Source organism: Bombyx mandarina, chromosome 05 (assembly GCF_030267445.1).
Source record: "Bombyx mandarina strain Sakado chromosome 05, ASM3026744v2".
Classification (NCBI taxonomy): Eukaryota; Metazoa; Arthropoda; class Insecta; order Lepidoptera; family Bombycidae; genus Bombyx; species Bombyx mandarina.
In genome coordinates, this window is record NC_143212.1 from 11,324,320 (window position 1) to 11,336,616 (window position 12,297).

The 12,297-nt window shown below is 37.2% G+C and overlaps 1 protein-coding gene across 4 annotated transcripts; it reads left to right on the forward strand.

Annotated features, from left to right (window-relative positions):
• Positions 1-1,379: 1,379 nt before the first annotated feature.
• Positions 1,380-11,734, forward strand: LOC114250904 (tumor protein D54). Of its 4 annotated transcripts, none has more exons than XM_028184991.2 (6): positions 1,380-2,014; positions 3,864-4,030; positions 5,156-5,259; positions 5,665-5,724; positions 8,692-8,854; positions 10,200-11,734. In XM_028184991.2, exons 1-6 carry the CDS (start codon positions 1,630-1,632, stop codon positions 10,305-10,307), a joined length of 987 nt encoding a protein of 328 aa, XP_028040792.2. In that variant the 5' UTR covers positions 1,380-1,629; the 3' UTR covers positions 10,308-11,734. The 4 variants fall into 4 exon arrangements, with proteins under 4 accessions (XP_028040792.2, XP_089583884.1, XP_089583883.1 ...); XM_089727757.1 differs by having other exon boundaries at positions 1,390-1,999; XM_089727758.1 differs by lacking the exon at positions 5,665-5,724 and having other exon boundaries at positions 1,384-2,014.
• The last annotated feature ends 563 nt before the right edge of the window (positions 11,735-12,297 follow it).

Sequence of the window (12,297 nt, forward strand, 5' to 3'; positions counted from 1 at the left end):
AGTTCATTGATGCCAGTAGTTGGAATCGTAAGTTCGTGATTTACATTTTTACCATTTCATTTCAGCTTATGTTCTATAGGGTGAGATTCTTTAAATCTTTAAGATGGACTCGGACTCGGAAGCGAAAAAAATATGTTTAATTACAAGGCCGTTATATTGAAGAAGGAGGTCGAAGAATATTGCGATTCCAATTTGTCACTTGTAGTCACTGAATTATAATATAGAGAGATTTTTGATGCTGATGAACTTATAATAGACTTAAAATGACTATTTGTCGCAATAGTGTCAATCTGGTTTGAATGCCTGGCTATGATGTTGTGATCTGTGTGTTGTTGATGTTGTAATCTAAATTGCATAAAACGATAATGACCACTCCCCATCGGATTGGACGTATGATGGGTCGTCTACAAAATCAATCAAAGTGTGATTATTTAAAATTTTGGGATTAAAATGGAATGGGATTCGATTTCAGGTCAGCAGCAGTCAGAATCTTTGTTATAGATATTTGGTATTCGGATTCTGTATCACTTCTTCTTGTCTCGGATCTGAGTTCCAGTACCCATTACAAAGGTGACCTGGCTTTAGCTGTTGCATCTGAAATGTTTATTATTCGCCTATTAACAGCCTATTTATTATTCTTCTCAAAAGCAGCATTGAAATTTTGAAATGCCTATGGCGTTAGATACATGTTGGAACTTGTATAATAGTTTTCGAACTTTACTTTTAATGTTTGATGTTTCACTATTTCACATAGATCAATTTGAATTTTGAAGCAATTGAATATCCTTTCATACAGTGTTATGTCAATTAAAAATGCAAATTTAATTTAAATGTTTTTGGCCACTGGCAAACTATCATTTCATATTCAAAAGCCCTGTTTGATTAAAAAAATAATAAAATTACTTAAATAAGATCTGAAATCTGTATTTCTGAGATAATCACAAACAACCTAAAACACGAATTCTATTAAAGTCGCGATGAGTCACACTGGCAATCTTAAGTTGAGAAATTTGAACATTTTTTGTTCCATCGCCAGCAAGAAGTTAAATGACGCAACACATGTATTATCCAGTGCTCGCGCCACCAGTCTTGTTGCCTCGGGCACTGTCAATAAACTTTAGCGGGGCAAGGTGAGATCCGTTTTTATTTAGGATTTATCAGACGAAACTTGTTTCCCAGTATTATTTGCATGTCGAACGTTAGCGAATCTGGAAACATTCTAAAGTTAGATATTCGTGGTTTTGGAGGTCATTTAATAATTCCAAGCTAAATTGCCATTCATAGCACTGATTTGGTGAAAGTGGTGAACACTAGATCGATCAGCGGTGCGAGACGGGCGCGGGCTGGCTTGCTTGCTGGCGGGGCTTGACGTGGCGCAAGACTGACACCATTGAGCGTCGGCTGCGCACGTATAACAAATACGTTTCTCGCACGGCAGTGTTTTACGAAAATAAAACAATGTACAAAGTGACAATAACATTCAGATCGTTTATCATGTAGCATATTATTGCGATTATAAGTTTTCAATGTGAACTCGCGGAGTTGTAATTATATTACGGAACCAAAACAAATGAAGCAATATGAAACTAGGAAATCCTAGATTGTGACTAAAGTTAAAGGAGACAGTTAATGGTGATGGCGAATCATGGAAGTTCGGTACGAAGCGCTGGCCCTGCTAGCTTGGAGTACATGGAGGATCCGTATTTTGTGCCTCCAGATGACGATTCAACGCCAAGTTTTGACGTGGCCGTAGACGAGTTAGACGAATTAGAAGAGTTGCACACTTGGGCCCATAATGATCTCGATGCGGATTGGCGTGCGCTCCCTGATATAGCTGAATCCGCCTTGTGCATCGAGACAGAATTTTATATGGACAATCGGCGGCGTCGCCTACGTATATTCAGGAAGAAAATGCGTGAAGTAAGAGTCACGTTTCAGGATTTATCAAAGCCTTATCTTGCCAAAATGTCAAGCCACACTAACTACAAAAAATTCTTAGGTATAACAGTTGGAGGTTAGTTTTCAATGTTGTAATTTAAAAGTTAGTATAACCTTCAAGACATCATTGTCGGAAACTAAACGAAAATGAAATGTATAAAAGCTCGATGAAAAAACATTTTTGTAGTGCAATGTAAATATTATGTTCACATTATAATGGAGGTTTTATTAATTGAACTGAACAATACCGCTATTTAATATATTATTACCAGCCGTATGGATAAAATATCAATTACAACATTGAAATCCGAAATTTCTATTCGGAATAATTTATCGATTATCTCATAAGCTTTTATTTAATATATTTTAATTTACAAGCAAGGAGAGATGGTTTCGGTTGACGTTCGTTTTAGAATTAATAGCGAGACATGAAGCATGCCGAAACGCTAAATATAATTGAATAATAATCCCTCTTATCATATAATAAATAATTAACATTAAACTTTATAGAAGATTGGTATAATTTATATTAAAAGAAAAGTATAAACGTGAATAAATATCGACATTGTAAATTATACAATGGCATCAAACAATTTTTATTATAGTCTGCTTTTTTTTTTTTTTTTTTTCCACAGGAGAAAATCGCCGGATCCCCACCCGCGCGGCAGGTGGGGTATGTGGGAGTTGAACCTCACTAAAAACTCCTGCCGCTCACAACCGGCGCCCTACCTCGGACCGGGCTGGAGCCCAGTCGGGGCTATTGAAACGGCGGGACAGGGTTGACGCAGAGCACATTACATCCATCCCACCGTCCCACGGACGCCGGACCGGTGGCCGCCAGCGACACGACCACCGGTTCCCTCGTTCAGCGGGCCGAGAGCCCGCTTTGATGGCGCCGCGTTACACCTTCCCCCAGAGCGGTCGGGGGAACGCGGTCTACCATCACCCGGCTTCCTATTGCGGGTGAGCGTGCAGAGCACGCCACCCCTCGTCTGGGTCCCTCCCCGCACAAAACGGGTGGGACCCCTAGCTCTTAGGGGGCCAGGTCACGGATACGACCCCGGTCCCGACCCCCTGCTCGGCGGCGGCGGGTTTCTGCGTAGTGAGGAGAGCTTTCCCTCACTCGCCCCGCCGCCTCCTTCTGCGAGATGGTGCACTCGCAGAAGTCGAGCATAGCCTTCCATGACTCATCGCTGCCAAGCATCGACGCCACGACGCCAGGCAGCGACAAGTCAGGTCCTATCTTTGCGACCAGGACACGGCGCTGCACCTCCCAAGCGGGGCAGACAGCGAGCGTATGCTCCGCCGTGTCCAGGTCGTGTCCACATTATAGTCTGCTTGACATATCTTTGCATTTTATTTCAATTTAATAAAAAAAAAAACAACGAAAAACTTTAAAACGCTACTATGTACAAATAAAAAATGAAACTGTAAATTTATTACATTCACTACCCACGCTTCAAATCTTACCCGTTACAATTTTCGGTAATAACATTTAAATATTTTGCCTAATTTATCTAGAGTAAAACGAGAGTTCTTTATATATTTAATTTGCTATTGGGATACACAAATGAGAAATAATTTATATATGAATAACGTGACTTATCGAAGTTAATATGCATGAAATGTAATACGCTAATTTCGAAGACGTGAGATTAAAGGCACTATAACACTATTAGTCCTGCCCTTCAATAACATTGGAATAATAAAGTGGTTTGTGGTGTTTAACAACCCTTAATAATGTCCATGTGTATTCTAACAACGTCTAGAAAAATCTTAAGCGGTTTTACAGCCCGTGGCATCGCTAATGTCCATAAGCGATGCTGTCCATTCATCATCAGATATGGATCGGCGTTTCGTCTACTTTCAGAGGCAATAGATATTAACTTGTGAATATTAAACTATTATAAAGGTCTTTGTTTCAGCTGAAGAAGCAATGTCAGGCACCGGAGTGGCAGGGGACATACATACTCCTGACGAGTTGGCCGGCCTCACACCCGAGCAGGCAGACCAGTTACGGGCTGAATGGAGTCGTGAGCTAGCCCGCGTCGAAGATGAAATCGCGACTTTGAGAACTGTACTGCAAAGCAAGGTAAGACAAATCGTTTATGTGGTGTCTAGTGCGTTCCTAAAGATGTCTAAAGCTTTGCGTGTTGTAACTTATAATAATAAAACGTAATTTTGTTTTTTTTTTTCTTCATCATCCTCATTCTCTTACCCTTCTCCCAGTCACTTGGGGTCGGCGCAACATGTTTGTCTCCTTCCATACCCGTCTATGATGTACCATTTCTTCGCTAACTCCCTTCTTACACATATTGTCTTTCACGCAATTCATTCATTTTTTCTTAGGTCTACCTTTTCCTCTATATCCTTCCACATTCATAGCTAACACTCTCTTACCAACCTCATTTTCATTTCGTATCATCGTCGTGTCCATACTATCCCAAACGCGTGTTTATTGTGTGTGTGTGTTTTTTTAACGTAATAAATAGAAAACATTTTTTTTTTTTTTTTACAAAAACGTACACTGACTTTAACAAAATACGCTTAGAAACATGATCTAATATAGTCGAAATCAATGAAACACGCATTGATAAGGATAGCTCAAAAATTACTGGTCAGATCTTGATAAAATTTATATCGAACCGTACCAGAAGCACCAGTTTTCAAATTAAAAAAGAATCATCAAAATCTGTTTTCATCTACGAAAAGGAAAAGTCTAAAGTATCACACAGAAACAAATACAGGCGAATTGATAACATTTTCTCTACCCTTTTTGAAGTCAGTCAAAAATCAAATTAAACGTGCATTATTATTATTATTTATTTATTGCTTAAGTGGGTGGACGAGCTCACAGCCCACCTGGTGTTAAGTGGTTACTGGAGCCCATAGACATCCACAACGTAAATGCGCCACCCACCTTGAGATATAAGTTCAAAGGTGTCAAGTATAGTTACAACGGCTGCCCTACCCTTCAAACCGAAACGCATTACTGCTTCAGGGCAGAAATGGGCAGGGTGGTGGTACCTACCCGCGCGGACTCGGAAGAGGTCCTACCACCAGTAATTACGCAAATTATAATTTTACATACGATTACAAAATTTTATTTTTAATTATAATTTTAATTTTATAAATTATAATTTTATATATTAAACGATTCCCAGAAATATGTTATGCTAATAATAATTGCCCTTCATAAGACTGTATGCTTTTCCAGATCCGTCAAAGCTCGGACTTAAAACGTAAACTTGGCATCACGGTGTGGAAAGAGATCACCGAGGACGTCAATCAGGGTTTGAAAAACGTCAAAGAAAGCCAAGTGTGAGTATTAAACTAAATTCACTTGTACAAATTACAGCAAATACTGTTGGTCGATATTGGCGCTTGCTTTACGGGAATGGCTTTCATTAGTACGTTTATCGAATTATGTAAATATATATAAGTGTGTATGTATAAAATTATGTTTTTGTTGCACGCTCGGTACGGATGTTTTTTTTTTTATCTTGTCGTAAGATTTGTGTTAAACTATGCAAGAAAACCTTTGGATATATAAAAATCTATATGTTAAAACAATTTTTCGTTACTACGCTTCTAATACAAGCTTCGACACAAATTACAAAGAAAAAGTATGTTTAAAAGTATGTCGTTTGTTTTTTATACATTTTCCATGCGTATGGTTGCGTTTTGCATCTAGTTTTATTTCACTTATGATTTGTTATGCGACAGCTATCAATCGATAGAGAATCGCGTGGCTGCTCTTACAAATGCCGTGACCGAAACACCCATGTAAGTACAGTTCAGGATTCTATCTTTATCTCTTGTATACATTAATTAATAATACATACTAAAGAGTGATTAACCAGAGTACTAAGATGTTAGAAAAGTTTTTAGGCGAAAATCCGTCAAGCTCATAATAGTTCGTAGATTATAAATTTAATAAAAAAAATTAGAATGGCATAAAGTTGCATCATCTGTCTGGCTGTCTATTTGTAAGCCATAATCATTTTACTAGAAGACTTGCATAATGTTGATGACATTTAAAAAAAAAGCACAACTGGTAATATAAATGCATTTCCCAATATCGTATAGGTCTGTTCCCCCTCTAACTTTTCAACTATTAGTTGGAAAATTTTGAAAACGTTGATATAAGCAAAAAATATTTGAACAGTTTTTTTCAAGTGTCATATTTATATGTATGTATGAGACAAGGGAAATGCTGCTTGGAGTGAACCACTAAAATAAATACTCAATTTATTTATTTTAATTTTTAACCATGGATGTTCATCATAACTAACAAACCACAGATTTGTGTTGTTTGAGTGTCGTTACTTAATTTTTTAAACGTATAGACTTTAAACCTTAGAGTAACAATACTTGTGTATAACAATATTTCCCTGTGTGATATCTTCACACTTGCAATATGTATATATTTATAAGTCTCCCAATTAAATGCTCACCCATTTCTAGAGTATTGCTTCGTTGTAAACGATAACAAGTGTATATCTAATAAAAATAACACACAGTAGCGTTGAAATCGTTCGATGGAAAATATGGATAGTCCATAATGGATTTTTTCTATAACTACTATACTAGTAATGTAATCGAAATTGGATTTATTAAATTTTAAATAACTGGAAACAAATCACCCACGGTCATCGGGCCCCAAATTAGAATTCGCCGTGTTATGGTTACCAGTGACTGACATACGTACATACGTTTAAATATATATACGAAGCTTGCTTGATGTGGGAAACGAACCCACGAGTCTCGGCACAACAGTCAGGGGCGCTATACTGCTAATACTGCACTACCGAGTCATCTTTTTTTTCCCCTGCCCATGCTGATAGCCTTGAGAGGCTATGTCAGCGTTACCCTAGCGTGTAGGTGAGCTCTCTGTGCTCAAACCGGAGGTGTTGCTAACACTGGCCCTAGCAAGAGTAGTGCTTCGCAGAATCTAGCACCGGATCGGAACCGCGACCCACTGAGAAGATCCAGCGAGAAACTCAGTGGGCTGTGTCTATGGGTTAATTTACTCGCCGAGCCCTTCGTCACAAGCGACGGGTTCGACAAGGACGGTGATCGGTGACTAACGGTGCTTGAGGTACCTAAAAGCACCGTTAATGGATCGGGAGGATCAGTCATCTATTAAATTTATCTAACACGTATTTATCAAAAAGCTATTTCTGTTTAAAAATGTCATTATTCTATAATACCCTGAAACGAAAGTATTAGTGTTATGTTATCAAAAGTCTAAAAGGCAGGATTTTTGTAAATACATTTAGAAAGTATTCTTTTAGATTTGGTGACGGGCGTACCTAACAGTCAAATGGCAAAAAGAAATGCACATAATAATTTCTGACGTCACCTCTGTTCTGATGAAGGCATTTGTGAGAGACGCTGAGATTATACCAATAAATTCCCTTCTCTTATTTAAAACGATCTTTAAAATATACTTTTATGTTTATGAATTATTTTAAACGAAATTTCCACCGCATACCTTGCTCCCCTGGTTTTTTTTTTCAGTTTCTCGATCATGCTTCTCATCTAGTATATAATCAACAGAGTAGTAGCTACAAGATGAATGACGGCCCGGCTTCTTGATTTAATATAGAGACCTAAAAACTGCGTATTAAAAGAAGCGACCAATAAGGTTAATGTAATCCTTAGAGACATTAATTCTTTCAACATGAAACTTGCTGTGAATTTTTGCATCTCCCTCTATCGGCGGGTGTTTCTTTATCTTTCTTTTACTAGATAAATAGTAGTGCTTAATTATACAATGCTATTGCCAGTTTCTGAATATTTGTTTTCTAACTTTACACATTTTGTTTTTACATACATTACTAACACTGAAACGCATGCGATTATTTACTTATTTTGAATTTTCATTGTACAGTAATGTGTTTGTTTTTAAATGTGGGAGACTTAAGTCTTGTCTTGGTATTCAACAGAACCCATAGACACGTCGTGCACAAGTCGACCCAAATGTATATAGTAAAGGATAAAACTAGGCAAGTTTGTATGACGAATAAAATACTACTAGAGCTATATGACATGTGGGATCAATTAAGTGTTCATAATTTTATAGCTGATAGTGTTGTTTATTTTGGAAAAACGATAAGAAAATCGTTAAGATTAAGGTTAAAAAACACGATTAAAAAACAATCTATCAGTATATCAATGTAGTGTACGGGATGTGAGGTAATTACACAATCCGTAGCCTCGCGGAATTGAGGGTGTCGTGTGATGCGACGTAAGCGGTTAGCTCTTAAGCAAAATCTATATATTAATACGTGAAGCAAAAACCTTGTACCCCTTTTTACGAAAATTGCGCGGACGGAGGAGTATGAAATTTCTCACACTTATAGAGAATATAGAGAAGGAGTGCACAATGCTAATATTTTTTTAAAATAATGCATAAAAGATACTTTAAATTAATAAAGAAAATATTACACACACTACCATGTATTTGACACAACACATAATAATATATAAAAGTATACTCTTTGTTTACTGTCAATTGGGAAGTTATTGTTTAAAGTCTGTGGTCGAATTGAAAATAGATTAATATTGTTTGTCTTTAATATTATTGAGCTATAGTGCAGTTTTGGCGAATACTGTGATTATAATATCGATTTATAATAGTGTTTGACAATAGAGCTATAATAATGTTTAAACTTATAATTTCATTTAATTATAGTTGAATTTCGACTACTGCGCGACCACTAGTATTTATAACATCACTATTTTCAGATACCAAAAAACTGAATCTGTGATAAAAACGACCGCCGAGAAGACGTCTTCGATCATCGGCGGCATCACGGCCGGCGTCTCCAGCAAGCTCGGTCAGATGCGCAACTCGGAGTCTTTCCGCTCCATCGAGGAACGCGTCGGTTCGGCTTATGAAAACGTCAAGGTAATTTATTTATTTATATATTCAACTTCGTGCACAACGGTACAATGGCGGACTTAATGCCTGAAGCGAGAATGCCTGTCCAGTCAACCAGTCAACCAGTCAACCAAGGGTGGTGTAGAGTCCTGTGGTAGGTGCTTTACTTATTGCGAAAATGCGAAAATAACAAAATTGATAATAATATTACATACTTACATATACAAACACATACAAACACATACACGGTATACACACACACACACATATATATATCATTACATGTAGGTGGCGCATTTACGTTGTTGATACAGATAGTCTATGAGCTCCAGTAATCACTTAACACCAGGTGGGCTGTGAGCTCGTCCACCCAACTATGCAATAAAAAAATACAATAACGTACACAATATTATATTATTATCATGATAATAATAATAATAATATAAAATTTAATATATCTATATATAAATAATATCATATATATTCACACGCATATTTATACACAACATAAAAATATAACACATTTATCTATAGTGATTGAGTTAATGTATATTAATTAGTTCCCCATATCTCGTTCCGTGCAGCGTTTGTTTTTTTATTGCACAAATGGGTCAACATCTCATGGCCTATCTATTTATTTATAAAAGCCTTTATTCGCTGACCTTTTTAACTTAGATGCCATTCTTATACAGTAGTATTCTAAAACAGTAGTATTCTTAAATCTAAATTATATAGAAATGGAAATTTTACTTGTACTTCGTATGGGCGTATTATGATTATCTAGATTCTGGATATTCCCTTGTTAATATTTGGAAAAGTGATAGTTTCCATAAAGAAACATTTTACTATACTTTGCTTCAACGAGAAGACGATCTCAAACAATACGAAATAATGAAGTCGTCGTGGCCTAAAGGATAAGACGTCCGGTGCATTCGTATCGAGCGATGCACCAGTGTTCGAATCCCGCAGGCGGATACCAATTTTTCCAATCAAATACGTACTTAAACAATGCACGATTGACTTCCACGGTGAAGAAATAACATCGTGTAATAAAAATCAAAACCCGCAAAATTATAATTTGTGTAATTACTGGAGGTACGATGTCTTGAGTCCGCACGGGTAGGTACACCACCACCCTGCCAATTTCCGCCGTGAAGCAGTTATGCGTTTCGGTTTGAAAGGTGGGGCAGCCGTTGTAACTATACTGAGACCTTAGAAGTTATATCTCAAGGTGGGTGGCGCATTTACTTTGTAGATGTCTATTGGTTCTAGTAAAACCAGGTGGGCTGTGAGCTCGTCCACCCGTCTAAGCAATAAACAAAAAAAATCATGTTGCGTAAATCTAATGCCGAGAATGTATTTAAATTTTCAGGGTAAAGTGGCTTCTAGATCGAACTCGACTCAAAGCTTCGACGAGGCGCTGCGTGACGCCAGTGGCGCCACCTCGCCCCCCATCCCCGAGCACAAGCCGCTGCCCTGAGCGGGACACTGAACTGTCACTCCACACGTCACACCTCACACGTCACATGTCATTCGCTATACCGCCTCTCCCATACCGCGCCCGGCCCCGCGAGGCTGGCAACTAACTCATACGAAACGAAACACGTTTTTTTAAACTTTTATAAACCCACAGCTTACCGTCGTGGACGATATGAATATATAGGCCGGAAAAGAGGGTGTCCATTCCTTTTTGATTCAATATTAATTGTCTATGTGTAATCAAAACACCTATCACCATATATTTGTTATTAAATATACAAAAATTATTCAATGAAATTATTCTACAATGAGAGCTGTAATTAATTAGCGGGTTCGCAAAATGTGTTTTACTTACAAACGGTAGGAAAGGGGCGACTAATATCTGGCAAGTATAGAGCATTGGCTTTCTTAGTGTCATTTTGATCGAATAAGACCTATTGCTGCGACGAAGTTTCTTCTAAATTCTTTTGATGTCTGTCAAAAACAGTAAGTCCAGAGGTCGTGTTGCGCCGGTCGTCACGGAGCCCGCAGTCTAATGTGTGACCATTATATTTCTCCCACACGTACTGAGACGGCATACGAGGCGTGGCAACGGTATATGGTATGGTATGGACGCGAGTATGGGAGTCATTACTATTGCACCGCGATGAAGTTGTCCTATCGCAACTTTAAATCCATAATCTTGAGTCCACGTTCCATCGTAAAACTATATCCCTCGAATGTGTGATCTTGGCGTAAGTTCTTGTTTACCCGTTGTTTTAAGAAAACTGTAAAACCCCATTTTGCGATAAATGAGGTGATTACGTTTATTAATCCGATTTTGTACTTATGTAACGTTTTACAGCAGATTTGGAGTAAATGTTTGCTTATCGTAAGACGGCTTACAAATTAGGCTATAGTTTGAAAATTTATATGAACAGGGTTGCCACTTTACGTCCTTCTTCGGAACGGTATCATAGAGATTTTGACATTGTATTAATGTGTGTTTCGGCAGCCAAGATCTTAGATAAAATTTTTTCAGATTAAATTCGCGTTACGATTTCTTACTCAATATTCGCTTATATTAAAGAAATTTAGTAGCGTGCGTGATTATGTCCAGAGTGCAAAAAAAAATGCTTTGTGTGTCATTTTATGTCTGATAAATTTGTTATCGAAATGCATTCCGAATGTTTTATTTATTTATTTATTTATAAAACATGTATTCACAATTAAGTATATGCGCTTTGAATATGATTGTTAAAAATATTATGTTAAAATTGAATGTATAACAAATATAAAACATAAGCTTGTTGTTTACCTGTAAGACGCTATCATGACTTGCCGAAGTGAAGCCGGTGTGAAGTATAAAATGATATTTTTATAAGATGCTTAGCTTTCCTTATGAACATTTTCACTATTTACAAAGTAAATAAAGTTTATGTACTAAAAGTGGTCTATTATTTTTTCCTTCGCCACTTTTAAGTTTAATCAACTATTTTTTCTAGAGTACATTATTCAACTATAAGAGTAATAAGTCGATTTAAGTATCGATAGTTATTTCGCAGTTAGCCTCCAAAAAGAAATTATAGTACATACCTTATAAGGTCGTTATCTCACAGTGATAGTAATAATGTCTTATATGACGACACCCTATTAAAACACGATATAGTAGTTTTCTTAATACTTAATAATATTATTATACAAATTAAGAAGTAGCCAGAACTCCTGCGTTCCTTTCTATGACGTTCATAGCATTTGATTAGCAACACTGTTCCATTCCATGTAAGGCGTGTTACAAAAAGGTTGCTTTAAAATTGTTTGAAAGCACTATGGATAACGCTGTGGCTCTAAACAGTAAGGATGAAATTACTCGATGATAAAAGGGAAGACAGGACAGGATCTCAGCACCAAACTCCGAATACTGTCTCTGAAGACTCGAAGGTTCCAAACAATCCGTAACATTAAGATTATCGACATATCGACACTCTCTTTCTGTATGCAGTAAAATGGAA